Raw genomic sequence first — 27,590 nt, forward strand, 5'->3', positions numbered from 1 at the left:
ATGAAGTGGTAAACCATGACACAAAAGAATTTATCATCACAAATTTTTTTTCAGATGCAAAATGACCCCTAATGAAAGAAGAAAACATGATTTTAAATGAAGTTATAAGACATTAATATTTGATTCATTTTTACACTTGGAACAAATTATGAAATTAATTCATACAGATCTGAGGATCAACAGTGTATTGAATGTGCTAAAGCTTTGACATGTGTAAATTATCCTTGCAGGATTGAAAGAAATCAAATTGGAGAGAAATTTTCAGGATGTTCTCACTGTGATAAAGCCTTGTCTTATGACACTCACCTTCTAAGGAATGAAAAAACACATACCAGAGAAAAATGCTGTGAAATTAAGCAATGTGGTAAAGCCTTTGATTATCACAGTCATCATCAAATGCATGAAAGAACACACACTGGAGAGAAACCCTATGAATATACTCAAGATGATAAAGACTTAGTTCTTTATGAAACTCATCAAAGTCATAAAAGAACACAAAATAAAGAAAAATCATATGAATTTAATCTGCTTGGCAAGGCCTTTGCTGATCACAGTCATCTTCAAAAGAATAAAAGAACACATACTGGAGAGAAACCCTATGAATCTAATCAGTGTAGTAAGGCCTTTGCTCAGCACAGTAATCTTCAAATACATAAAAGAGCACATAATGGAGAAAAGCCCTATGAATGTAATCAGTGTGGTAAATACTTTGCATGTCTGGATTGTCTTCAATTGCATGAAAGAACACGTACTGGAGAGAAACCCTATGAATGTAATCAGTGTGGTAAGGCCTTTGCTCAACGTGGTACTCTTCAAATGCATAAAAGAATACATACTGGAGAGAAACCCTATGAATGTAATCAGTGTAGTAAGGCCTTTGCACGTCATAGTCACCTTCAATACCATAAAAGAGCACATACTGGAGAGAAACCCTATGAATGTAATCAATGTGGTAAGGCCTTTGTTCAACGTGGTAGTCTTCAAATGCATAAAAGAATACATACTGGAGAGAAACCCTATGAATGTAATCAGTGTGGTAAGGCCTTTGCACGTCACAGTCATCTTCAAAGGCATAAAAGCACACATACTGGAGAGAAACCCTATGAATGTAATCAGTGTGGTAAGGCATTTGCACGTCACAGTCATCTTCAAATGCATAAAAGAACACATACTGGAGAGAAACCCTATGAATGTAATCAGTGTGGTAAGGCCTTTACATGGCATAGTCTCCTTCAATACCATAAAAGAGCACATACTGGAGAGAAACCCTATGAATGTAATCAGTGTGGTAAGGCCTTTGCTCAACATGGTACTCTTCAAATGCATAAAAGAACACATACTGGAGAGAAACCCTATGAATGTAATCAGTGTGGTAAGGCCTTTGCTGAAAATAGTACTCTTCAAATTCATAAAAGAACACACACTGGAGAGAAACCCTATGAATGTAATCAGTGTGGTAAGGCCTTTGCACGTCATAGTCACCTTCAATACCATAAAAGAGCACATACTGGAGAGAAACCCTATGAATGTAATCAGTGTGGTAAGGCCTTTGTTCAACGTGGTAGTCTTCAAATGCATAAAAGAATACATACTGGAGAGAAACCCTATGAATGTAATCAGTGTGGTAAGGCCTTTGCACGTCACAGTCATCTTCAAAGGCATAAAAGCACACATACTGGAGAGAAACCCTATGAATGTAATCAGTGTGGTAAGGCATTTGCACGTCACAGTCATCTTCAAATGCATAAAAGAACACATACTGGAGAGAAACCCTATGAATGTAATCAGTGTGGTAAGGCCTTTTCTCAAAACAGTCATCTTCAAAGTCATAAAAGAACACATACTGGAGAGAAACCCTTTGAATGTAATTAATGAGGTAAGGCTTTGCTCACAACTGTGCTCTTCAAAATAATAAAAGAACACATACTGGAGAGAAACCCTATTAATTCCATCAATGTGGTAAGGACTTTGCATGTCACAATCATCTTCAATTGCATAAAAGAACACATACTGGAGAGATACACGTGAATGGAATCTGTCCTGAATCCTTTTTCCCAATCATCTCCAAATATGTAAAATAAGACATCCTATTGAGAAACTCTGAGTTTAATATGTGTGTTCTTTAAAAACAGGAGAAAAATCATACTGTAGTGATACTCTACGAAAATCAGTGTCAGAATGTTTTGTGCTTCATATAGGAGTGAAACTTTTTGTGTGTAATCAATCTGATTAAGTTTGTGGTGCATATTACCATAATCTTTGGACCTGAGGAAAAAACTGAGGGCTTATTGTAAATTATTCTTTAAAAAAACAGTTATTGTATAGAAAAGAATTTTATAGTGTCAACAATTTGTTCAAGCATCATGATACCTCTTATTATTTTAGTTTGAAGTAGCAAACTAATGGACAAACATTTTATGAAGCATTATTGGTTTGTGAAAGGGTATTCAAAGAAACATACATTGGTCCTGAAACCAGAGCCAAAAGAAAGTACCTTGTCTCTGAATTTAGAAGTAGTTAAAGAAACAACATCTCTCTGAAAAGAGCCAACATTAAAAGGGGCCAGTAAAGAAACACAATTTGGCTCTCAAATCAGATCCATCAAAACAAACTCTATCCTTGTCCAACTGAGCACAAAAGCAATGAATCCCTCGGCATAAAATCAATCCCATCCCTGAGCTTTTTCAGGATCAGGGATTGAAATCCAGCAAATTCCCACCATCAAAATCTCCTTTGCTCTCTGTTATTAAGAAGTCCTATTTGAGCCATATGCTCATTCAGTATACATCTGCCCCTTTCCACACTTTGCAGAGGTATTCATACTCATGTTTTCTTCCTTCTCAAAAAAATCTGATTCAAGATCTATGTGAATACCTCTTTTACTGGAATGTTTCAGAAACTCCTGGAGTTGAGCCAAGATACAATTGATGCCTCTGTTTGGGAACTAGTTCTGAAGATGACAGAGGAATTGGACATATATTATGAAATATTCCCTTGGGAATAGAGAAGATCAGCACCAGATATTTCTACTGGGAAACTTTCTTTTTTTGGTTTTTGTATTTTTTTTTCTGTTTTTTGAGACTGGGTTTCTCTGTAGCTTTGGGGCCTGTCCTTGAACTAGCTCCTGTAGACCAGGCTGGTCTCTAACTCACAGAGATAGATCCACCTGCCTCTGCCTCCCAAGTGCTGGGATTAAAGGTGTACACCACCACTGCCCAGCCTGGAAAACTTTCTTAGAAGAATTAATTTCTTTTACTTCAAGTCTAAGTTTGCTTTTTCTTTACATGAACCAATTCATTGTGTAAGTAAGCTGTACAATGACTCTCAGCTCCTCTTTTACAGAAATGAATGAATGTTTACAGGAGAAAAGTGTTCATGAGTGAAAAACTGTCTTAAAAGTTGTGTTCATTGTAGTTATGTGATGTATGTGTGTGTCTCTTGTGTGTATTTGAATGTGCATTCTGTATCCACATAAAGATAATACCTTGGATATTATTGCAGAAGAAATTACAGGAAGCTGTCAAACATCTGACATTAGTTCTCACCTAGGCATGGCTCTAGTGCCTCATATATTTTAAGTCTATTTATATCTTTTTGAAATCTGGAAATAGGAACACACTCTTAGAAAAAAGAAAGTTCAATTCATGACAACAATTGGTTAATTTCTTTCACAGTTTTCTTTAACTTTAAGTAAAAGTTTTTATCATAACCTTGAAGGAAGTAAATTACATACCATGTTTAATCAAGACTGGTGGAGATTATTGCATTGTGGTTTCTACATTGAAATATTTGAAGTATGTACTAAAGTGAGCTATATGTGTGGCAAATCCATTTAGTGAATTCTATTTTGTAGTCTTTATATTACTTCTATGGATTTTGTTCATCATTTATTGTGCCTTTACCAAGTGATGGGTATTTTTTGCTATAATGTATAGCATGGTAAACCCATCATACTTGTTTCCCGTTGGTTATTGAAGTGTCAGGCCATGTGGGAACATACTTTTTGAGTAAATGTTTTGGATTGTTTCTGGTTTAGATTTTTATCTTTTCAGAAATTCCCTTCAGCTTTTGTTTGTTATTAATCCTAGCTTGGATGTCAGGAAAAATTCAGGGATTATTTTGAATTCATGGTGCTCACATGTCTGCCCCCTGTATACAAGTCCAAGGGTCGATGATGAACTCCAAATGTGTGTGGTTTTTCAACAGAATTTGACAATATTCACATTAAAATGACTGATAAAATAAATAAGAAACATTAAATACCTTATGTGTATTCAAAGAAGTATTTTCATTCATGTTTTATAGATGTAATAAAGTAGTCTAATCAGCAATCAACTGTTTATCTGACACCATAACTTAATGTTCTTTTCTTGTAAATTTTTTTGATCTTTATTGAGCTCTACATTTTTTTGCTGCTCCCCTCCTGCCTCTTCCCTTCCCTTCAGTACTCTCACAAGGTCCCCTCCTCCCAATTTACTCTGGAGATCTTGTCTTTTTCTAATTCACATGTATATTAGAACTTTGTATGTCTCTTTAGTGTCCTCATGTTGTCTAAGTTCTCTGGGACTGTGATTTGTAGGCTGGGTTTCTTTGCTTTATGACGAAAATCCACTTAATGACTGAGTACATGTGATAATTGTCTTCTTTGTCTGGGTTACCTCTCTCAAAATGATGTTTTCTTGCTCCATATATTTTCCTGAAAAATTCAAGATGTAATCGAGGTTGGGATTCTAGTCTTGCCCATAAGAGTCCTTTCGCACTGAGTAATCTCATTGGTGCTCAAATTCAATTAGAAGAAATATTACAACAGTAGAGTCTTATTTTCTTTTCAAATTGTAAATGCAATTTCATACAAGAACAGAGGACCATGGGACAATTTGAATAGTCAATCTGCTACGCATGTGAAAATATTCTTATCAGCACAGATTTTTTAATTTCTTCATTCTGAGAACAAGACATGTATTTATACTTTCTCAAAACCAAAATTACATGCCAGAAAATTGCATCATTTATTAAAGTTCATTGCCTCTAAGTCTGATAACCTGGTTTCTATATCTTGTTTACCCTAATACTCTTACGAATTTTTTCATATTTGCTGACTTCATCAGTTACTTATACACACTCCTACATCATCTCATCCACAAATAATTTTTAAACCAAAGGACGTGTCTTTGAGTGTATATGCAGTCAAATGACTCCCTCGGTTTAAGGACTAAAACTCACAAAGTGGAAGTAGATCATAGACCCCTGTTAGTTTTCCTATCTGTGCTACATGCACATCATGTCGCAGGTGTATTCACAAAAGCACACTTCAAACATTTTTAAATGGATGGAATTGACAATGCAATAACAATGACTCATTATTTTGAACATATGAAATTATTTGGACATTTAAATTATACAATTTGAAGAAATATTGTTATTTATCAAAACAATGATGTTCCCTTTTAAGTCTTTCATTATGTTTTTTTTACTCAATAAGTCCTTTACAAACATTTCAGCTCAACATAGAGGTGCATGGCTCTAATCACAGAACACGGGAGTGTGGGTGGGTCCAATCTCAGTGAGTTTGATGCCAGCTTGTTACACATAATGCATACCTGGCATCTTTGGCTATGTGGACATATCCTATCTCAAAAAGATCAAAAAAGACAAAGACTCCCAGGGCTGGAGAGATTGCTCAGTGGTTAAGAGCATTGCCTGCTCTTCTAAAGGTTCTGAGTTCAATTCCCAGCAACCACATGGTGGCTCACAACCATCTGTAATGAGGTCTGGTGCCCTCTTCTGGCCTGCAGACATACACACAGAATATTGTATACATAATAAATAAATAAATATTTTAAAAAAAAAGACAAAGACTCCCACATTATGGAAGTTTTCCTAATAAAATCTGCCTGGAGTCAGACTGATTTCAACCAACATTTTAAATATTCCCTCACATAAAGAGAACCTCTTAATGAAAATAAGAAGCAATATACAAATTCCATTCACATTCCTTCCATTGAATCTTTGACAACCATCTAGAGTGGACTTTATCCTTCAAGTGATGAGAGACAGAAGGAACAGTGTGACTCCTCTCCCTTAAGAATTATGACACATGTGGGACCTGGAGAGTTGTCTCAGGAAAACTGCTCCTCTTGGGTACCCAAGTTTGACTCATAGCACCATATCTGATTGGAAAGAACTCCCTGTAATTGGAGGTCCTGAAGATCGGGTGCATTCTTCTGGCCTCTTAGGGTACAAAATGGGCAAATACTGAAAAGACAGATCTGTATTTGATTCTATATTTTAAATAGGTTTTCTTCATGTGTCTGTTACCTTCAAAAGGAACGAAATTCAATTTAGATGTAGGAGTTTGACCAGTGAGTGTCGCAAGTGTATCTCAGGTACTAGTGATGACCAGAAGACAGTGTCTATTCTCCTATGACTGGAGGTACAGACAGATGTGAGTTGTCTTGTGGGTGCTGAGTATCAAAGATTCTCTGGACGAGTCACCAATGTTCTAAGTGCTGAGCCTTCTTTTCAGCCTCATGAACATGTCATTTATAACAGTAAGGTATAAAAGGCTGATCTAAGTTCATCTTAACTCATCCTTGGCCCAGAAGAAATAAAGGAATGATAGTATTGGAAACTAACTTTTTTTTTTTTTGGTTTTTTTCGAGACAGGGTTTCTCTGTGGTTTTGGAGCCTGTCCTGGAACTAGCTCTTGTAGACCAGGCTGGTCTCGAACTCACAGAGATCCGCCTGCCTCTGCCTCCTGAGTGCTGGGATTAAAGGCGTGCGCCACCACCGCCCGGCTGTTGGAAACTAACTTAATCTTTGTTCTTTATTTGTCTTTGTTCTTAAAAAATTCCTGAGCCCAAATGTTCCTCAACTGAGGGAAAAGTACAAAACAAATAATCAGGAAACAAGCTAAAAATGTAAGTCTTTAAAAGATAGTTGGCGGCCGCTAATCACAGAACACGGGAGTGTGGGTGGGTCCAGTCTCAGTGAGTTTGATGCCAGCTTGTTCCACATAATGCATACCTGGCATCAATGGCCACATGGACATATCCTATCTCAAAAAGATCACAAAAGACAAAGACTCCCAAATTATGGAAGTTTTCCTAATAAAATCTGCCTGGAGTCAGACTGATTTCAACCAACATTTTAAATATTCCCTCACATAAAGAGAACTGTCTGAACAATGAAAATAAGAAGCAATATACAAATTCCATTCACATTCCATCCATGGAATCTTTGACAACCATCTAGAGTGGACTTTATCCTTCAAGTGATGAGAGACAGAAGGAACAGTGTGACTCCTCTCCCTTAAGAATTATGTCTCAGGAGTACTGCTCCTCTTGGGTACCCAAGTTTGACTCATAGCACCATATCTGATTGGACAGAACTCCCTATAATTGGAGGTCCTGAAGATCGGGTGCATTCTTCTGGCCTCTTAGGGTACAAAATGGGCAAATACTGAAAAGACAGATCTGTATTTGATTCTATATTTTAAATAGGTTTTCTTCATGTGTCTGTTACCTAAAAAAGGAATGAAATTCAATTTAGATGTAGGAGTTTGACCAGTGAGTGTAGCAAGTGTATCTCAGGTACTAGTGATGACCAGAAGACAGTGTCTACTCTCCTGTGACTGGAGGTACAGACAGTTGTGAGCTGTCTTGTGGGTGCTGAGTATCAAAGATTCTCTGGACGAGTCACCAATGTTCTAAGAGCTGAGCCTTCTTTTCAGCCTCATGAACATGTCATTTATAACAGTAAGGTATAAAAGGATGATCTAAGTTCATCTTAACTCATCCTTGGCCCAGAAAAAATAAGGACAGATAGTTTTGGAGACTAACTTAGTCTTTGTTCTTTTTTTGTCTTTGTTCTTAAAGAATCCTTGAGCCCAAATGTTCCTAAACTGAGGGAAAAGTAAAAAACAAATAATCAGGAAACAAGCTGAAAATGTAAGTCTTTAAAAGATAGTTGGCTATTTAACCAAAGCAATTGGCTATAATTGGAACATAAAAACTCACTTTTCAGGTGTACTCTTGCTTGAGTTCATTCTACAAGGTTGTGGATCATTCTTGGGTGGCCAGAAAGAGCAATCATGTTGTTATCATTTATTGGTGGCACCTACTAATGACAGTAAACACATCACTTTTATATTCAAAGTTTAAAATTTTCTCTTATCCTGACTCATGTTTATAGACCATAATCATCATGCATTTAAATAACTCAAAATTCTGAACTACCAAGAAATTGGACACAGAATTAAAAATGGGGAAAATACCATTCCGCAGTAGAAGTCAGCAATAATATCTTTGAACACAGAACTTTATGGTAAATTTCTATATGATATAGTGCCCAGTAGCAAAGGAGATCAGTGCAGTGACTAAGAAAGGACATTTCTGTGAAGGTGTTGAAGGTAATTCCCAATAATGCTATCTAGAAACTATTCAAGATACAGTCATGTCGAATAAGAGACCAAAGGTGGGCTTCAGCCACAAACACATGACCTTAACACCTGAGCATGTCTGTCCTGGAGAATCAAGTCAGGGCTCCACACATTCTTTGATTTTTTTTATTTGCAGAAATACAGGGGTGTAACCAGCAGGTTCATAACCTAGGCTCTCAGGTCAGCAAGAGAAAGAAGACACCCTATGAGTAAACTTGATGTCTCTTTAAAGAACTGCCTATTTTCTGCAAATGCTGATTCAGAAAGCCATCTGTAACAGGAGGCAAGCCTCTGATCACTGATCTCCAGCATAGCCCACCAAAGAAAAGGCAGTTACCGAGAAGCTGCATTTGACTATGTAGTTTTGTGTTTAGATTCCTTTTCCAAGGTATTTCAAATTTTATCTGAAATTTTTGGCCACACATTGGAATGCCATTTTTATTTTGTTTACTTTAAAAATTATACCTTTAATTATAGAATATTGTTAGGAAAATACAGCCGTAGACAAGACACTAGGATAACTCACCAATACCAATGGGATCCGCTCTCCACAACCACAGAACACAGGCACAGAGTGTCTGGGTATGTGCTGGAACAGCCAGGGGCCTGCAAACAGAATTGGTGAAGTGTGACAGAGGCACGACTTCCACAGAGCTCAGCACTGGGAGTGGGCAGCGGATGACTGCAGGAGGGAGGGCACTCAGCTGGCGCAGACAGGTATGGGGAGATGGGAAGACAGTCAGATACCCTCCCTGAGCCTTTCATCTACAAGGCAAAAGCAGCAAATGGCACACTAGCAAAACCTTTAGGCTGGAGGTGGCATTGCAGGGCTGGGGGATAGGGACGGGGTAGGGAAAGGGGTAAAATGAAGTTGGATCAGAGGTGCTGTCTTCTACAAGCTACTCCCAAGCAGACACTTACAATGACTCAACCAAGTCATTGGCTACATACAGATGCCATATCTGAGTTTAGTTACCAAGAATACATAAGATACCTATGGTTAAAATATGAATAACCACGGCAGGCTAGATGTCGTACAGAATAGAAACCACGTGCCTGCCCCAAGTTCATACTCAAATGGGAGGGGCCACTCGGAGTGCTTTTCATTCAATTGCTTGTGAGGCTGTCACTAGTGAATGACATGGTAGGTGTCACCCAGCTGTGCTCACAGTGACTCTGTAGTGAAAGCATTAAATGCAAAATCCCAAAGAACTTCAACAAAAAAAAATTTTGTTTTTTTCAAGACAGGGACTCTCTGTGTAGTTGTGGCTGTCCTGGAACTCGATCCTGTAAACCAGGCTGGCCTTGAACTCACAGAGATCTGCCAGCCTCTGCTTTCCAAGTGCTGGGATTAAAGGCTTGTGCCACCCCTAATCCCCACCCCCTGCAAAAAAAAAAAGGTTTCTTGAAAAAAAAAAACATGGTAACATTTGCAAGTCTGCACTAAGCACCATAAAATGCACTGGGTCCCATTCCCTTCCATCCCCACGGGACGGAGTAAGCACCAATATCCGGGCTGCTCATCATTCCTGCCTGGGCTGAGATAAAGAGAACTGAGGTACTGGACGACACTGGGCAACTCTCACTGTAACTCTTTGTACCTGGAGGCAGGACACACACTCCTCCTTAGGTTTATTCATTTCTTCTGATGGGGCCAAAGAGGTTTCATCACAGGAGAAGATAACTCAGTCTGAGAAAGGGCAAAGGACCTACCTGTCCAGTCATTCTCTCACAACTGATGGACACATACGAGCAAGAGTTTAGTTCTGTACAAAACCAAGCCTTACAGGAGAGTGCACGCCTGCGCACTAGTGCTCAAATTCTTTCCCATAACACAAGAAAAATAAGGAATTCTCTCACATGACTCATGGGGCTGGAGAGATGGCTCAGTGGTTAAGAGCATTGCCTGCTCTTCCAAAGGTCCTGAGTTCAATTCCCAGCAACCACATGGTGGCTCACAACCATCTGTAAAGAGGTCTGGCGCCCTCTTCTGGCCTTCAGGCATACAGACAGAATATTGTATAGATAATAAATAAATAACTAAATATTTTTAAAAAAATAAATAAAAATAAAGTTAGATGGCAAAGGACACAGAAATGACTGTTGCTCCCTGGGAAGGGCTCAGTGCTCCCTTCCCTGAAGGAGTCAACCCATTTCTACTCCTTCCATCATCACCTGCGGTCCTGTCCTTTCCTAAAGGCAGTTTCCACACTGCCATCTCTAAAGTGATTTCTGAAGACAATTCATAAACCTGATTAATGACAGCATCAATGGGTATCTCTTGCTAAGGTCACCACCATCCAAGGGCCCTTGGTCCTCAACCTTGTACCCTTCTCCTTTCACACTGTATCTTCGGGTAGCTTTCAAAAGTGTGCAAGCTATACACAAGTGAGAAACAAGGGAAGTGATTCAGTCACTGCCTTCAGCATGCAGAATCCTGTGCGCAAGATGGCAAGGTACCAATATGAGCTACTCAAGGAAAAAGCGCTTTGGGAGGGAAGTGCATGAGCCCGGCCACTGCGGTGTGTGAACAGTGGCTACCCAGGACAAGTCCGCCTGCCTTCTGCCAGAGCAGCTGCGGTCACCCTAGTCCAGTTCTACATTCCCACTACAGTCGTTTGGGGCCAAAGATACAAGAGGAAAAAACAACTTGAAAAACCTACTCCATTTCCAGGACTAAGCATCCACCAGCAGCTTGTCCTCTGGTCTTCAGCTTTCAAGTTACTAGGAATGGGGGCTGCTTCTGATGAAGCGATTCATGTAATAAAATCGGTGAAGAAAACTAACTATTTTGGAGAAGGGGAAAACATTTCCGTAATTCTCCCGCATCACGTCCTTGTAAAGGTCTCTTTGTGTAGGATCCAGAGGTCTCCATTCTTCCCGAGTGAGGTGCATGGCCATATCTTCAAATGTCACAGGGGCCTGAAATCACACAATGCTTCCTCACTACTTAGCATCTAGGAGTTTAGTCCCAGCCTTTCTTCTTGAAATTAGTGACATGGTTAGAAATGACAAGAAGGCATTGGCATTAAGTCTGCTCTGGGACCCAGCCATGAGCAGGGTGGCTGCCATCTCAGGCTCAAACGTTTGTCTCCTGGGAGAGAGAGCAGGAAAAGTAGCTAGTAGACAACGCTGAAGGAGAGGAAAAGCAGGGAGCAAGGCGTGGCTAGAGGTCCTGCCCACTCCCTAGGGCTGGAGTTATGGTGGCTGCGGGGTATGCAGGAACAGCCCAGGACCCGTCACTCTCCTCCTTCTCTGACCCCAGAGCGAGACCCGCTCTCCGCGTCTTGGTTTATAACAAGTACATACAAGGCTAGAGTAAGGGAGGACAGCCCCTGGCGAGGTGCCCCCCAAACTGGGGGTCAGGCCGATGCTATTAGACGGAGGCTTTCAACCCAGCCCTACAGAATGCCTCTGCTTTTCCGGAATGCCATTTTTAAACAGTCATTTCTTTCCTACATATCAGTTCAAAGTAACTACATCGAGGCTTTTAATAATTGAAAACACTTGACCAATATATCAGGCTTATTATTAACTGCCTGTGACATTTTTAAGTTAACACATATTCTCCACATAGTAGAACATTTATTAGCATTACACAATCTAGACATGCTCCCTCTGTCTCAGGCCTATCTGCTGGCCAGTCATTGCTTTATTAAAGCAAATTGAGTGACAATTCTTCAGAGTATACAACAGAATAATCACCCCACCACAGATGTTCCTTGTACATGGGATTTGCTTTGCAAAATATTCAAAACCTGTCACAAAGTTGATATCTTTTTTACATCAAACCTACTCAATAGCTGAGAATGTGTGTGTTACACATATAAACCAGCATAAATAACCATAGAAAGACACAATCAAAGCTAGCAATGAATTGAATATACTATTGTATGAATTTGTATGTGCTATTGTATATCTGTGTGTGTATGTTTGGGCATTCTGTGTGTATATACTTGTGGAAATATAAGTATGTGATTGTATATTTGTGTGTGTATATATTTGGAAGACAGAAGTGAATCTTTGGTTTCAGGCCTTTGATTTGAACAAACTTTTATTTTCTATTTCTTTTCAGATAAGCTCTCTGATTGCTTTGTAACTTTCCAAGTAGACTATGCTAACTGACCAACAAGACCCAGGTACTCATTTGTCTCCATGTCCCTTTCCCATTACTAGTGTTAAAAGTCCTTGTGACTTTTTTCGTTTTCTCTTCAGCATGGATTCTTGGGCTCAAACTGAGTTCCTTCTTCTTACAAGAAAATCTCACCTGTCTTCTCAGGCCCTCTCAACTACAGATATTCTGTCAGCATTGATTAGTTTTGGTTTAGTTTGTCAGATAGTTCCATTTAGCCTTGAGATTGGACTCCAAGTGCTTTATCTCCCTACCTATCTATGTACCTATCAATCTCTCTTTCTAATTTTTTTGAGACAGTATCTCAAAGTGGAGCGCTCAAATTCTCCTACTCTAACTAATCAATAAATCCCAGGAATCTTCTTGTCTGCTTCTTCCCCTGACCTGGAATTACAGGCATAGGCATCCAGAACCTGACATTTTATGTGGGTGCTGGGAACCCAAAATCAGGTATCTAATTCTTGCACTAAGGACTTTAACATCCTCCCATGCCCCACTGCCATCTCCTAGAAAGCAGGTTATGAAAACAGTGTGAACAGATGGATAGATGTTAGATAAACAGATGACACAGAATGACTAGCAATTGTGAAGTCATTCACATTTAGTGTTTAGGAGTTCATTGCCATGGTTAGAGTTTGAAAATGAAATGAGCCCATAGTTCATATGCTTATTGACTTGTTTCCCAGATGGTGGCACCATTTGGGGTTAGTGTGATCTTTAGAGTATAGTTGGAGGAAGTAGGTCACTGGAGATGTGCCATGCAAGTTATATATTTCCCTGGCCTTTCGTGTATTCCTTCTCTCTGCTCTCTAGGCCCCATGTCATAAAGAAACTTCTCAGTAACCTTTCCAGTCATTGTGAATTTCTGCCTAATGGCACAGGACTAAACAGCTGTGAACAGTTGTTCCCAGAAGAACCCCACACCTACACTGGGCCTTCTGCAAGAACAATCAATTGATTAGAACTTTTGTGATTCTGGAGAGGTTTGGATGATGTAGGTTTAGAGCATAATTATATTTTATCTTAGATTATCTTTAGTCCCTTTAATAGTTATTTGTCTTAGTGTTCTATTTTCTGTACTAAGGGATTTTAAAGGAATTCTCAACATAGTTATTGATTTGCAATATGCAGAAAGAGTAACTTTGCATATTGAAAACACAGAATTTATACCAGATGATGCAGAATTGACTTCATTGTTTCTTCAGGTTCAAGATATAGCACAGATGGTTCTGTCAGGTCCTCTAGCATAAGGAAATGTAGAAACTGAATAATTATTGTTTAGAAATGTGATGATGACATCAGAATTCATAAAAATATCATGTCAATAGCAGGAATGAAAAGGTTCTTTTCTATTACATGGGAACAAGCTGTACAAACAAACACCACTGTGTTTGAGAACTAACAGATGTCATGACTTTGTCTTTTTCTACTTCCCATGTATATTAGATTCATGTATGCCTCTTTTAGGGTCCTCATGTTGTCTAGGTTCTCTGGAATTGTGAATTTTAGGCTGGTTTTTCTTTGCTTTATGTCTAAATGTTACTTATGAGTGAGTACTTACAATATTTTTTCTGGGTCTGGCTTACCTCAATCAATATAGTGTTTTCTAGATCCATCCATTTGCCTGCAAATTTCAAGATGTCATTATTTTACTGTGTAGTACTCAGTTGTGTAAATGTAGCCCACTTTCCTTGTTCATTCTTGGGTCAAGGGACATATAAGTATTTTTCACTACCTGCTGCCTGGTGATTTGGATGTAGCGCTTTCAACTCTTTCTTTAGTACCAAGTCTGCGTGCACACCACCATGCTTCCTATTGAAGTGAGAACCCACAAAAGTGTTCTTAACAATTTATTCAGGGATCAAAGGAAAAATAAACTCAGAAATAGAGAACTAGGTAGATGCCACTGTTCTAGATGCTCCTGTTCTGTAATGTTCCCAAGAGCTATGATGACCAACAGCCATGATTGTACCAGCTCTGACTAACAAAGACAGAACATAAACTTCTACTCCCTTTTTTTGGTCACATTTACAGAGAAAAACATACCCATGGCAAGTCATGCCCAATTGTCATAGACTATCTAAAATATATCTCAGCTTGACCTTGAAAATATACCTAATATAATTACAAGATGGATTATAATTGATGACTACTAATTTATATTTCATGATATTCTAATTAGTTGATATAATAACTTTCAAGGCCTACAAATTTGCATTGAATTGTTAAATAAGGTATATAGGTACAATACTTTGATTGAGATTAGAAACAAATATATATATATATATATATAATTTTCTAACAAAACAACTGTAAATTTGTATCAATATAAACTGAGATTACCCAAGCACCACCCAAAAATAGACAATCCAAAGGATATGCCTAACATTCCAACCATTTTAGATAGGATTATGTGCCAGCACACACTCACCCAGACACCCCTAGGCAAATGTCAACCAATCAGGGGTCCTGAACCTTAGAAACCACTCACCCCCACCTTGACTACTATAAAAACCAAACTCTAACTCAGCTTAGGGCTCTCCAGTTATTCCAATACACAGGACATGCAGAGAGACCGAGTTTGCAAACTTGCATAACATAAAGGCTCTTTGCTTTTATGTATAGGACTTGATCTCCTTGTTGGCTTTTTGGAGACTGCAGATTTGGGCATGACATATTTATCTATTTCAGCATACATATTTACCCACACTTAACAAGGATGAAGTTGGAAGGGAATTGTGGCAGAGATGGAAGAGATAAAAAATGATATATTGTCTTTTGATTAACAATTTTTAAAGATTAATTTTAAATTAAAAAGAGGGGCTAGATAGATGGCTCATCCCTGGGTGTTTTCACAGAGGACCCTGATTCCATTCCTGGAACCTACATGCTAGCTCACCATTTGTTCTGATTCACGTCCCAGGTATCTCCTCCCTTCTTCTGCCCTCTGTAGGTGCTGTGCATAGGCACATGCAAGCAAAACACTATATAACTAAAGATTTTTTTAAGGTTAGAAAAAAGAAAAAATGAAATTCTCTACAGTGATGTCCTGACCCTGAGACAGACAGCAAGCCAGGTCTAGTTAAAATGGACTCCTTCTTACCTTGCATGGAAGCAGCTGTGGCCTTCTGTCTTGCCACCCTGCTCAGAGCAAAACCAGCTTTGCTGTGAGAGTAACAGAGATCATCATAACCGTTCATCCAGGAGCACTGTATAGAGGGCTTTTAGGTGACTTTTCCTTGGAGTTTTCTGGTTTTGTGTTATCTATCTTTTGTGTCTGTGAGATATATGGTGTTGGTACAGTTATCTTTTAGATTGATCATCAAGATTGACAATCAACTTTTCACAATGTCATCTACTTGATTTTCAACTAAGACCTTATGGTAAAATATGAACATGCCAGAGACATTTTTTTCCATCATTTGTCTAATTTAGATGTCTTCCTACAAGACTTCATGGTACGAATTCCCTAAATATCAGTTTTTACATTGGAATCATGTTCACTAGTGGATTTGTTAATTTAGCATGCTTAAGAAAAGGGAGAACATATCACGAGTGTGTTCAGACATCCTAAGAAAAATCCCCATTCTTACTTTGTTGAGGAAAAACACTGTTTTGAAAATAACTCCCTTGCACTTTGTGCCTCCAGCAAGAATAATTTTTTTCATTTCTTTTGTCTTGGCTGTAGAAATGGCTATTTTTGGTAGTCAAACTGACTACCTCTGGAATTAATCAATACACAAAGAATTAATTATACCTGAGAGAGATTTTACTTGAAGGTTTTGGAATTGGAAAATCCTCCACTAATCTGGATAGTTTGAAATAATAGGACCCACCTTTAGCTGCTTGGTGGCCATGCACACCTTTAACACCATGACACAGGAGCAAGAGGTGTGGGACCCTCACCCCTTATTATCAAAGGGAAGAGAAGAAATTTCCTAGCAGGATGTTTTCTCAGGAAGATAGTGGAATTCCCCTCTCCCACCTGCAAGATTCCAAGCAGAAGGTCACCTAGGTCAGCCCAGCCAGCCACCTGGTACAGGCTGTTAAAGATGGCCTAACTCAATGACAGTGGCCTTGCTCTAAGAACAAGGAGAAAGCTGACTTTACAGAATGGGAGGGAGCAAAAGTCCTTGTTCCCATGCCAAGGCAACATCAAAGATTCTCTTTGTAGTAAAGGCTTTAAAAGCTTACCCCACAGAGGAGATTCAACTCCTCTCTACCTTGCTGTAAGGGGGATAGAGATGAGTTCCAAACATGCTTGCATTATGCTTATTAAAACTTGCTTATTATAGACTGGACCTATCTGGTGGTCTCTCTCTGGTGGTCATAATCTGGGCACAACAAGAGGCACTGGGATTTTCTGAGTTTGAGACCAGTCTGGCCTACAGAATGGGTTCCACACCTACACAGAAAAATCCTGTCTTGAAATCACAAAAGCAAGAAAATCTGAATCAAACAAGATTATGATCTAATTTTAACCTTCTCACCTTCTGGTAGCAGCAATTGCATATAAAGTATATTGAAGTAGAAAAGTCTCTTTTTTATCAACTTGCTCTGGCTACCAAGCTCATTCCTTTACTAGTACTAGAGACTACTTTGAAATTTTGGTGAATATTTAAAATCAGTTGAGACATCAAGCCTCATGGGCTGAACAACTACTGGATTCTTCACTTGATCTTTGGGAAAAGGCTGAGAAGCAATCTACGGAATTCTTTAATTGTCATTTATAAGTAGCTATTTTTAGACAACCTGAAACACAGCTTGTGAGACATTCTACTAAGCCCACTTTTTACATACATGTTGAGATTCATTCTACCTGTCCTGCTCACGTGGAGAATCTTGAATACTGCAGTTCCTTCTAGCGCCATTATTCTCTACATATTCACATTTCCATGAACACTACTCTTTTTATTATTATTCATTTTCCTGGAGTTGCTTCAAATTTCAGTAATAAAACCCATAAAGCAATGGAGCCATCATCCAGCCTTCTGATGGGGGAAAGACCAGTCATCTTGTTTGAGATCTGGTTCCTCCTTTTCTCTTTTCTGTTGTGTGAATCCCTGTGAAAACCAAGTAAAAAGTATCTTCAGTTCATCTGACCTCAGCATGAAGCCACAGAACAAACATCTCCTTTTGTGACCTTAAAACTCTCTTTAGCTGTTAATATTCTGGGTATCTTTCCCCTGTGGGACAAGAAATCCCTACACCCACCTAGCAAAGCACAGTGCACTGTACAAGCTAAGTGGCCAGGTCATATTCTGGAGGTAAAAGGGAAAGTTCCTGTGGAGTGCGAGATGACGCTGTTTTCGGCTTTTATAGCCAGGGGCAAGTGCTATTGAAATGCATATCTCGGCCAATCAAGGTGGCTGGAGAGGCCCAAAATCTCTGTGCTGTCTCTTTAAGCGCACTTCAGTCCTGTGGGAGGTGTTCTTGTCACTCAGGCCTCCCTCACTAGCCAATCAGGCCCTCCAGGTGACCTGCCAGTCAGGTGTTATGCAGAGCTCTTCCGGGCACCGCTTTCAGTCTCGTTTTCGCAGAGGAGCTGGCGCCATTTGTTTTCTGTGTTCCGGTGAAGTTTCTGTGTTCCGGTGAAGTTGCTGTGTTCCGGTGAAGTTGCTGCTGCAGGGAGTTGATAAACTGAGAGCTTTGGCGAGCTGAGAAACCACAGCATGGTGAGCAGGGCAATGCTGTCTCCAGATGGGGAGGAGCCGAGGGTGAGGTGCGGGAGACAGCATGGTGCGTCCTCCCAGGATCCGCATGGGAACCTGCCGCCAGATTCCCTGTGCTGTGAAGTCCCACGTGGTCCTGTTAATTCCTAGACCTAGGGACAGACCTCTGAATAACTTTGCGCTTTGGGTTTAATCCGCTTAGAGAATTGGGAGCAGGGTGCTGTGTGTACAAACATCTTGTCAACTTCAATATGCCAAAGTCAGTGAAGCCTAGGTTCTTCAGCATCTTCTCGATATTGAGCACTTTGCATTTAACTTACATACAATCTCCATTTAAGTTTAACTATGTGGATCGTATCAAGGCATCTCACCGGTTGGGTAGCGCAGCACTTTTTAGCTGCAACGTAGAAGAGAATTGCTGATATAAAGGATTCGCCATTGCCTTGGAAATAGTTCAGTCTCACAAAGTAGAATTAGCTGAGGGAGGACTGCCTCTTAATAACCCAGAAGATAAATGTGTTTTATTCAAGAACAGCTGCATTTCCATCCTGTTAGAAAAATAGTTTCTGAAACAAGTTCTCTTATGTTGATGCAGGTGGCCTTGGTCTGCTGCTGTCCAGGGCAATGACCTTGCTGTCCTGTACACTAGACTTTCAAAACTCCTTTAAAAATGATTGTGCCACCTCACAGTTTTAAAATTATGCATGTGAGTCATGTAGTTGACTCTGCATTGCAGTTGCAGGGAAAGGGTTTGCATGTGGAGCATTCCTTCTGTCCTCAGACTACAGTAGGAGGAAGAGTTTATTGAAGCTGGTGGAGACACAGTGCCGAAAAGGAGAGGCTGGACTGAGGGTGAAAACTTTTCCCCTTCATAAGTGGTTGAGATTAGCTATGTGGATTCAGGTAGTCAACTGTAGATGCTCTATGAATGTCCTGATTGACCATTGTTTGCAGTCCACAGACCAGCGCCAAAAGGAAACTGGGAAAGGGACTGACCTTATCTTTAAACCTAATTGCTATATTTACAGTAGTTCATCTACAATAGATCTGGGCAAAATGTTGTGGCCCTACTTAACAGGACTTTTCTCAATTAAGACATTGATCTTTAGAGAAAATACATAAAAAATTTTTACTGTGCTCTAATACAAATCCCTAGTCTCTGCGGCATATGATCATAAAGTCTGTCCCAAGATTTCAAAATAGTTTTTGAGGGCTGGAGAGATGGCTCAGTGGTTAAGAGCATTGCCTGCTCTTCCAAAGGTCCTGAGTTCAATTCCCAGTGACCACATGGTGGCTCACAACCATCTGTAATGAGGTCTGGTGCCCTCTTCTGGCCTGCAGGCACACAAGCAGACAGAATACTGTATACTAAATAAATAAATATAAAAAATAGTTTTTGAGATGACAACTACATTATATTTACATTCTCCTTGCTGCCTCCAAGCCCTAAGATCCCTGGATTGTTTTCTAATTCCTGGTCTGTTTTTTTTTAACAACAGTTACAAAGTAACCACATTTACACAGTTACTGTAGTTACGTTATGAATGTGACCTGTTTGTCTGCAGGATTTTCCATCTCTGAGCCAATGTGATGCTGAACTGGAAAGTGGGTATGTAATGGAATGTGCACACAAAGGACCCTGTGCTTTAGATGAGGAAGAGGATGTGCTCTAGGAGAGTGGGAAAATGTGAACTAAATACAAACTGTCTAAACTGGGGCCCTGTCTGCTGGGCTGGGAGGGCAGAACTGGAAGGATTGTGCTTTCTGAGTCATTTGATCTCTGATCCTCCTGTAGAGGAGCTGCTAATATTGAGAGGCCCAGCTGAGTGGCCTTAGCCAGTGAGGGATTCTGGGAAGGGTTAGACATCAAGAGTACTAGTGGCAAACAGTTTGTCAGTTCTTTTCATGATTCCCTTCCGTTGTAGGGGGTGGTAAGGAAGACCATAAGCTATCCCATAATGAGTGGGGGGTGTTCAGAGCAGGTCTGTTGAAATGCCATTTCTGCTGGGACTTGGAAGTACCATGAGCTAGGCTGCAGTTATGTTGGTCCATGTGGTTCATGTTGGCAGTGACCCTTTTTCTCTGAGCCTCTTTGTGTATAGAAATACTGCAGCCCTGGAATCGAAAAAAATGATGCTGGTTGTGTCTCTGTCCAGAGTACACACATGGGCACTGCTTTTGTTGTGCAGTGGGAAGAGAGATTAGAAAACTGAAGGTTTAGTTTCTAGAAGTTCTGAATATTACATTCCAATTTCAGTTTGTGTTTTAAAGATTACAAATTGTTTAGGACCTGGTAGAACAATAGTAGAGTAGAGTGCTTTTAACATGGTGTTACCACTAGCTGCAATGGTGTGATCCAGTGAAGCTTAGTTCCAGGGGACAAAATGAGTTTCTGATGTGCAGAGATTTCTCAGGTGTGCAGTGTGGTAGCCAGGTAGATAGGGCACAATCCACATATTCTGCTCTATGCCATGTAGCAGGAAGCAGATTTTAAATCATTTTTTTAGGTTTTGATATTGTTTTGTATTGAAAAAAATTAATTAGATTAACAGTTTATCAGGTATCTTAAAATATATGCTCAGTTAGCACAAAGGAGGAATTAAGGCCATAAAGGTAGGTTACAGAATAGATTATTAACTTTTACAGTTTTAAATGCTAGTAAAAAGGAAACAACAGCTGTGGGGAGACATTAGATAATAAAAAGCCCTGCTAAATTAAACCAACCTGTAAGCTTTAAAGATACATTGCATTTGGAATAAAAACCAAGATATGTATTAAATTGGGAAATAACGTTATAGAGACCGTTTCAATTCTTAAAGATTAACTTCAAACAAAAAGATCTCTTGAGTGAAAGAGACAATAGTTCATCAGAGAGCATTACCATTCAATCTTAACTAATTCGTAAGATTAACAGATGTTTTCCTTTTGATTAAATAAAATTTGCAACAATAAATCTTTATAAAGTTAGGGTTATGGCAGAGTTTTGTTTTGTCTTTACAAAAGTATGAAAACATTGAACTAAGGAATCTAAAAACCACTAGACAACCGAGGTATCTAAAAAATAACACATCATCCAAATAAAATATCCCCCTTTAAAAGAATAAATTGGCCTAACAGTCTTTCACTTATTATAATTATGTTAGGTGTGTTTTCAAGGTGAAACAAAAAGACATTCCCCCCCCTTTTTTTTTAAAAGACAGATTTCTCTGTGTTGCTCTGGCTTTTCTGGAACTTACTTTGCAGGACAGGCTGGCCTCTAACTTAGTGAGATATATCTGCCTCTGCTATGAAAGTGCTGGGATTAACAGCATTCACCACTACAGCCTGACAAAAATTCATTTTAGACAGGTGGTGTTGTTTTTTATTTTAAATGTTGTTTGCTTCATACTTCCTGTTTACTCAGGTAATATTATATCCTTCTGAGTTCTCTGATGGAGCTACAGACTCTATAATTGTAATTATGCATGTTAACAAATTAAAAAAAATGAACTAAAAAATGTATAAAGTATACAAGGCTAAGAGACATAAAAAGATTATTTAAGTTTAGTGATACCAGCTAGGATAAAAAGTTATTTAGGTACAACACCTTGGACTTACTAAGATAGGATAGATGATAAAACATTTTCTCTACATTTACCAAATGCAAATGGATTGGACATTGTTAGTATAATTCTTCCTTGTATATATTATATATAGTTAATGTATTTAGTGTATATGGCTTTACTGTGTTAGTTAAAACCTTCACTTTTTAATTAGACAAATGGGGAAATGCGTGATATTTTGATTATATTCTGATAATAAAGCTTGCTTAGCATTACAGCAGAGCTAATCACTACCTGACCAAAAATTACCATAGAGGTTTGGAGGACTCTGGACAGATAGGAGTCAGGATTCCTAAGGTAGGCCTAAGAGAATATTAGCACTTTACTAACATGAAGAAACTGAAGAGGTGGTAGTCACAATTTGTTGGTTAACTGCTTCTCTGATCTTTCATTTTCTTACCCTGCTCTCTGACTCCTGATTTCTTATTGTTAAATGTCAATTAGACTAATGCTTCAGCAGGTACAGAACTTTCTAAGCCCTTTGGAAATAAAGCCCATATACCTGAGATAGAGCCACAAGATTTGTCATTTGCCCTGCTAAATTTTCATCTTTCCTTGACCCAATCTTCCCTCAGTTTTCCTCATTCCTCTCTTTCATTTGTCTTTTATTTATTCTTCTTTCATCTTGATTGCAGTGTTTCCTCCCACCATTGCTCTCTGTCCCAACCTTCCCCCAAATCTCTCTTCTTTGTTTAACTTTAGAGAAGAGCAGGTCTCTCATACATATCAACCGAATGTGGTGTCTTACTTAGGGTTTCTGTTGTGATTAAGCACGATGACCAAAAGGCAAGATTGGGAGAAAAGGGATAATTTGGCTTATACTGCCATATTGTTGTTCACTATTAAAGGATGTCATGGTAGGAACTTAAAGAGGGCAGGATCCTGAATAGATTTTTGTATTTTAAACCATCCTTACATCTCTGAGATGAAGCTGACTTCATCATGGTAGATGATTTTTTTATGTGTTTTTGGATTTGATTTGCTAGTATTTTATTGAGTATTTTTGCATGTATGTTCATCAGTGAGATGGGTCTGGAATTCTCCTTGTTTGAATTTTTGTGTGGTTTGGTAGAAGGGTAACTGTAGCTTCATAAAAAGGTTTGGCAATCTTATTTCTGTTTCTATTATGTGGAACCCTTTGAGGAGTGTAGTTATTACTTCTTGGTTCTGACAGAATTTTGAACTGAAACTGTCTTTCCATGGGCTTTTTTTGGTTGGAAGGCTTTTGATGACTTCTTCTCTTTCCTTACAGGTTATATTTGAATTGTTCATCTGGTCTTGATTTAATTTTGGTATTTTATTGACTTCAGCCCTCAATTTGATTATTTCCTATCTTCTACTCCTCCTGGGTGAGTCTGCTTCTTTTTGTTCTAGAGATTTCAATTGTGCTGGTAATTAACTGGTGTGAGTTTTCTCCATTTTCTTTATGTAGGCACTTAGCGCTATGACCTTTCATCTTAGCACTGCTTTCATAGTGTCCATAGATTTGGGTATTCTGTCCCATCATTTTTGTTGAATTCTACAAAGCCTTTAATTTCTTTATTTCTTCATTGACCTAAGGGTGTTTTAATAGAGCACTGTTCAATTTCCATGAGTTTTTAGGCTTTCTGTGATTAGTGTTGTTAAATCCTAACTTTAAAACATGGTGATCTGATAAGACACAGGGGGTTATTCCATTTTTTCTGTGTCAAGGTTTGCTTTGTTAACATGTTTTTGGTCAATGTTAGAAGGGTTCGGTGAGGTACTGAGAAGAAGGTATATTGTGTTTGGGTGGAATGTTCTGTAGATGTCTGTTGAGTCCATTTATGTCAAGACATCTCTTAGTTGTCTCTTTTCTCTGTTTAGTTTCTATCTGGATGACCTGTCCACCGGAGAGTCTACTATTCTTGTAAAGCAATTTAAGCTTTAGTGATGCTTCTTTTACATGTGTGGGTGTTCTTCTATTTGGGGCATAGATGTTCAGGATTGAGACTTCATCTTGATGGATTATTCCTGTTATGGGTATGAAGTGTCCTTCTTCATCTATTCTGATTGTCTTTATTTTGAAGTCTATTTTGTTCGCTATTAGGATACCTATACATGTGTGCTGCTTAGGTCCATTTGATTGGAAAATCTTTTTCCAACACTTTACTCTTTGGCAATGTTTGTCTTTGAGGTTTAGGTGTGTTTTTTTATTAAGCAAAAGGATGGGTCCTGCTTTTGTATCCATTTTCTTAGTCTGTGCCATTTTATAGGTTAATCGAGTCTACTGATATTAAGAGATGTAAATAATGAGTGATTACTAGTTCCTGGTATTTTTCATTGGTAGACAGCTATTTTAAGATGACCTGTACCTCAGGTTTTGAGACTTTGTCATAAGCCCAATTTCTACTAAAATGGTGAGTTCATTCTACCTGTCCTGTTCATGTAGTAATGCAGCTGTATGTTTTATTCCCCAGCCCATGGAGAGAGATGTGCTGGCTAACAGCCGTGTTCATAAGGACATTCTTCCTGAATCCATTATTCTCTATGTATTCAAATTTTCATGAACACTACTCTCTTTAATAACTTTCATTTGCCTGGAATTTGCTCTGAATTTCAGGATAAAACCTGTAAAGCCATGGAGCTATCACCCAGACTTCTGATGGGGGAAAGATCTTAAGATCTGGTTCCTGCTTTTTTCTCATGTTTGTCTGAAATCCCTGTGACAACCAGGGATTTCTGACCTCAGCATGAAATCACACAACAAACATTTCCTTTTGTAATGTAAAAATTCTCTTTAGTTGTTAATATTCTGGGCTGCCTTCTACCTGTAGGACAGGAAATCACTGCACCCACCTAGCACAGTTCCCTGTACAAGCTAGCTAGCCACGTTGTGCCCTGCAGGAAAAAGGCAAGATTCCTATGGCGTGCAGGATTGTGGCAGTGTCTGCTATTGGAGGCTCGGGCGAGTGTTATTGAAATGCCTATTTTTGCAGATCTAGAAAAGACTTTTGATGGGAGCAGAAAGGAATGGCCAGGAACCACTGTGCTGTCTCTTTAAGCAAACTCTAGCCCTTTGGGAAGGTTCATCCCACTCAATTATCACTAGCCAATCAGGCCCCCCAGTTGACCTGCCAGTCAGAAGTGGTGCCAGTGCTCTTCCTGCAACCCGCCTCCATGTTAGGTTTTCTAGAGGAGCTGGCGACAGCCATTTTCTGTGCTGTTGTGCCTTTGCTGCTGCAGGGAGATGATGAACCAAGAGCTATGGTGAGCTGGGGAACCACAACATGGTGAGCGAGGGAATTCTGTCTCCAGATGGGGAGGAGCAGAGGGTGAGGTGAGGGAGACTCTAAGGTGCATTCTCCCCGGATCTGGGTGGGAACCTGCCGCCAGTTTTCCTGTGTTGTGAAGTTCCATGCAGTCCTTGCTAATTCATGGACCTGTGGGCAGGCCTCTGAATAACTCTGCTCTGTGGGCTTAATTTGCTAAGAGAGTTGGGAGCAGGGAGCTGTGTGTACAAACGTCTTTCTAGTCAATTTCTGCAGGCATGATACATTCATGGAAACCAGTTGGCCAACTTGGAGATGCCTAGTTTTCCAGTATCTTCCTGACATTCAGTAGTTTTCATTTAACCTTTGCATATAGTCATCATTAATTTCAAATTTGTGGAGGTCATCCACGGCTTCTCATGTGTTTGTAGCACTCCACTGCCAATGCTTAATACATAGGCTAACAAACGCAGCTAAGTGAGGACTGCATGTAAAACATTCAAAACCTAAGGATGTGTTACCCAGGGCTGTTAGAGATGGAATGCTCGTGTACACGTTTTTCAACAGGATTGTTCAGATATTTGACTTCAAACCATTTTAAAGAAGCCATTTAAACTTCTTGGCCCTTCCCCATGTCAAAAAACAGGCCTCTAACAAGCTGTTCAAGGAGGCATTAGAGGGTCACAACCAACCTTAAGGCCTGGGGTGCCTTAAAGTTCCCCTTTCTTTGTAAGAAAAGCATAGTTCTGCCAGATGGGCAAAATGACATCAGGTGACAAATATTTGAAAAGCAAAATACTGTTTTGGTAAGGACTGACCTGGTCAATCAAGGCTTTCATTTAGGACCTCAGGCAGGGAGAAAGAACATTCTTGGAAGCCTTCCCTTAGGGCCCGATGTATTGATAATAAAACAGAGCTCCTTATCTAAAACCAGGAATATGTTTGGAAGCGCTGGTAATGATCTGGCAATAAGCCTTTTGTGGAGAAGTTTCTTTGGGTTCTTAGAAACCAACTCTTCCTAGCATATGGAGCTATGATTTTCAGTCCCAAAGCCAACTCTGCACGTAGGAAAGTTCTTGAGATGCCCTGTGTTCCCATTGTGTAGAATTGTTTGACTAGCCTCCTCCTAAATTTTTCCCATTGTGTAATAGTTTCTACTGACTTCATAAAATTCTTCCATTTCTTTCCATTTACTCCCTGGAAGTATACGAGATACAGGATGCTTTTCTTCTTCTCTCTTTTTTATTTTGTTTTTGTTTTTTAGGACAGAGTTTCTCTGTAGGACTGACCTGACTATCCTAGACTGTCTTTACTATTCTAGAACAATCTCTGTAGACCAGGCTTGCTTTAAAGTCACAGAGATTACTTGGTTCTGCCTCTTGAGTCTTGGGATTAAAGGCCTGTGCCACCATTGCCTGGCAAGATACTACTTTTCTTAAGAAGCTTACAAAGCATAGGCCATATCTTCTCCAAGACCACCTTAACCTAGCTTCTATCCTTTTTACATTTTACTTGTCCTGTCTTTCTCATCCCCTGTGACCTTCACCTCAGAACCCTGTCAGTGAAGAATGCCCTGCTGTTTCAGGTCACCCTTGTACTTAAGAAATTATTCTGAGAATAACTTTGGCGTGTAACTCTCCTGTCTGCCTAAATGTCTAGCCTGGCAAGTTGTCTGTTTTTATTTCAGTTGTTCAAGGTGTAACCTCAAGCCTGAACCTAAAGGAAACTCAAGGATAATAGTATATGTGGAACTCAAAATCTCTCTTAGTTTGCTCCTCTTTGAGCATTAGCCAGAGATGGATACATGCCATCATTAAACAGATTTTTCTTTATTAATTTACTAAGTGAGTGAAGTGGTTTCTCAATAGAAAGGCATATCAGTTCTAGAACAGCTGCATTTCCATCTTGTTAGAAAAATTGTTTCTGAGACTATTATATTGACTTAGGTGGCCTTGGTCTGTTGCTGTCCAGGGCAAGGACCTTGCTGTTCTCTATATTACACTTTCAAAATTCTTAAATAAAAAGACTGTACCACCTCACAGTTTTAAAATTATCCATTTGAGTCATGTAGTTGACTATGCCATGGAGTCACAGGAAAATGATTTGTATATGGAGCATTCCTTCTGTCTTCAGACCACAATAGGAGGAATGGATTATTGTGTACACTGCAGAGGACACAGCATAGGCAATCAGGTGTTGGTGCCACCATTATGAAAAAGGACTGGACTGTGGTAGGGGGAGTGACTTTGTTATTTCCCAGTATGGTTTATTTTAATTAATATCATGTTAATGTATACAGAGCAGATGGTGAGAGGTGAACACTTTGGGAAGGTTATCGTGAGCCAATGAACATTGAATTTGCAATTAGGAAACAATCCTATGAAGATATGAATGATCTTACTTGGCACAGTTATGTCAGTTAAGAATTTTGGGAAACAGGCCATTGATTGTAACTCTACTTGTCAGATTATATATCTCAGCGGTCATCATATGCATAGGAGCAACATCAATCTA

General features: G+C 39.3%; 2 protein-coding genes across 2 annotated transcripts in view; both read left to right on the top strand.

Moving 5' to 3' along the window:
- On the top strand, nt 1–1,872 carry LOC142839821 (uncharacterized). The gene is made up of 2 exons (XM_075956203.1): nt 1–8; nt 231–1,872. The coding sequence occupies exons 1-2, from the start codon at nt 1–3 to the stop codon at nt 1,870–1,872; spliced, it is 1,650 nt and encodes a 549-aa protein (XP_075812318.1).
- A 16,224-nt stretch (nt 1,873–18,096) lies between these two features.
- The window catches only part of LOC142839870 (uncharacterized), a 35,856-nt gene continuing 26,362 nt past the window's right edge, over nt 18,097–27,590 (top strand). The window contains exon 1 of the mRNA XM_075956252.1: nt 18,097–18,247. Coding sequence (XP_075812367.1) covers nt 18,245–18,247 — 3 coding nt within the window. The 5' untranslated portion in view covers nt 18,097–18,244. The remainder of the gene's footprint in view (nt 18,248–27,590) is intronic.

The sequence above is a fragment of the Microtus pennsylvanicus genome, chromosome 22 (genome assembly GCF_037038515.1).
Source record: "Microtus pennsylvanicus isolate mMicPen1 chromosome 22, mMicPen1.hap1, whole genome shotgun sequence".
Taxonomy (NCBI): domain Eukaryota; kingdom Metazoa; phylum Chordata; class Mammalia; order Rodentia; family Cricetidae; genus Microtus; species Microtus pennsylvanicus.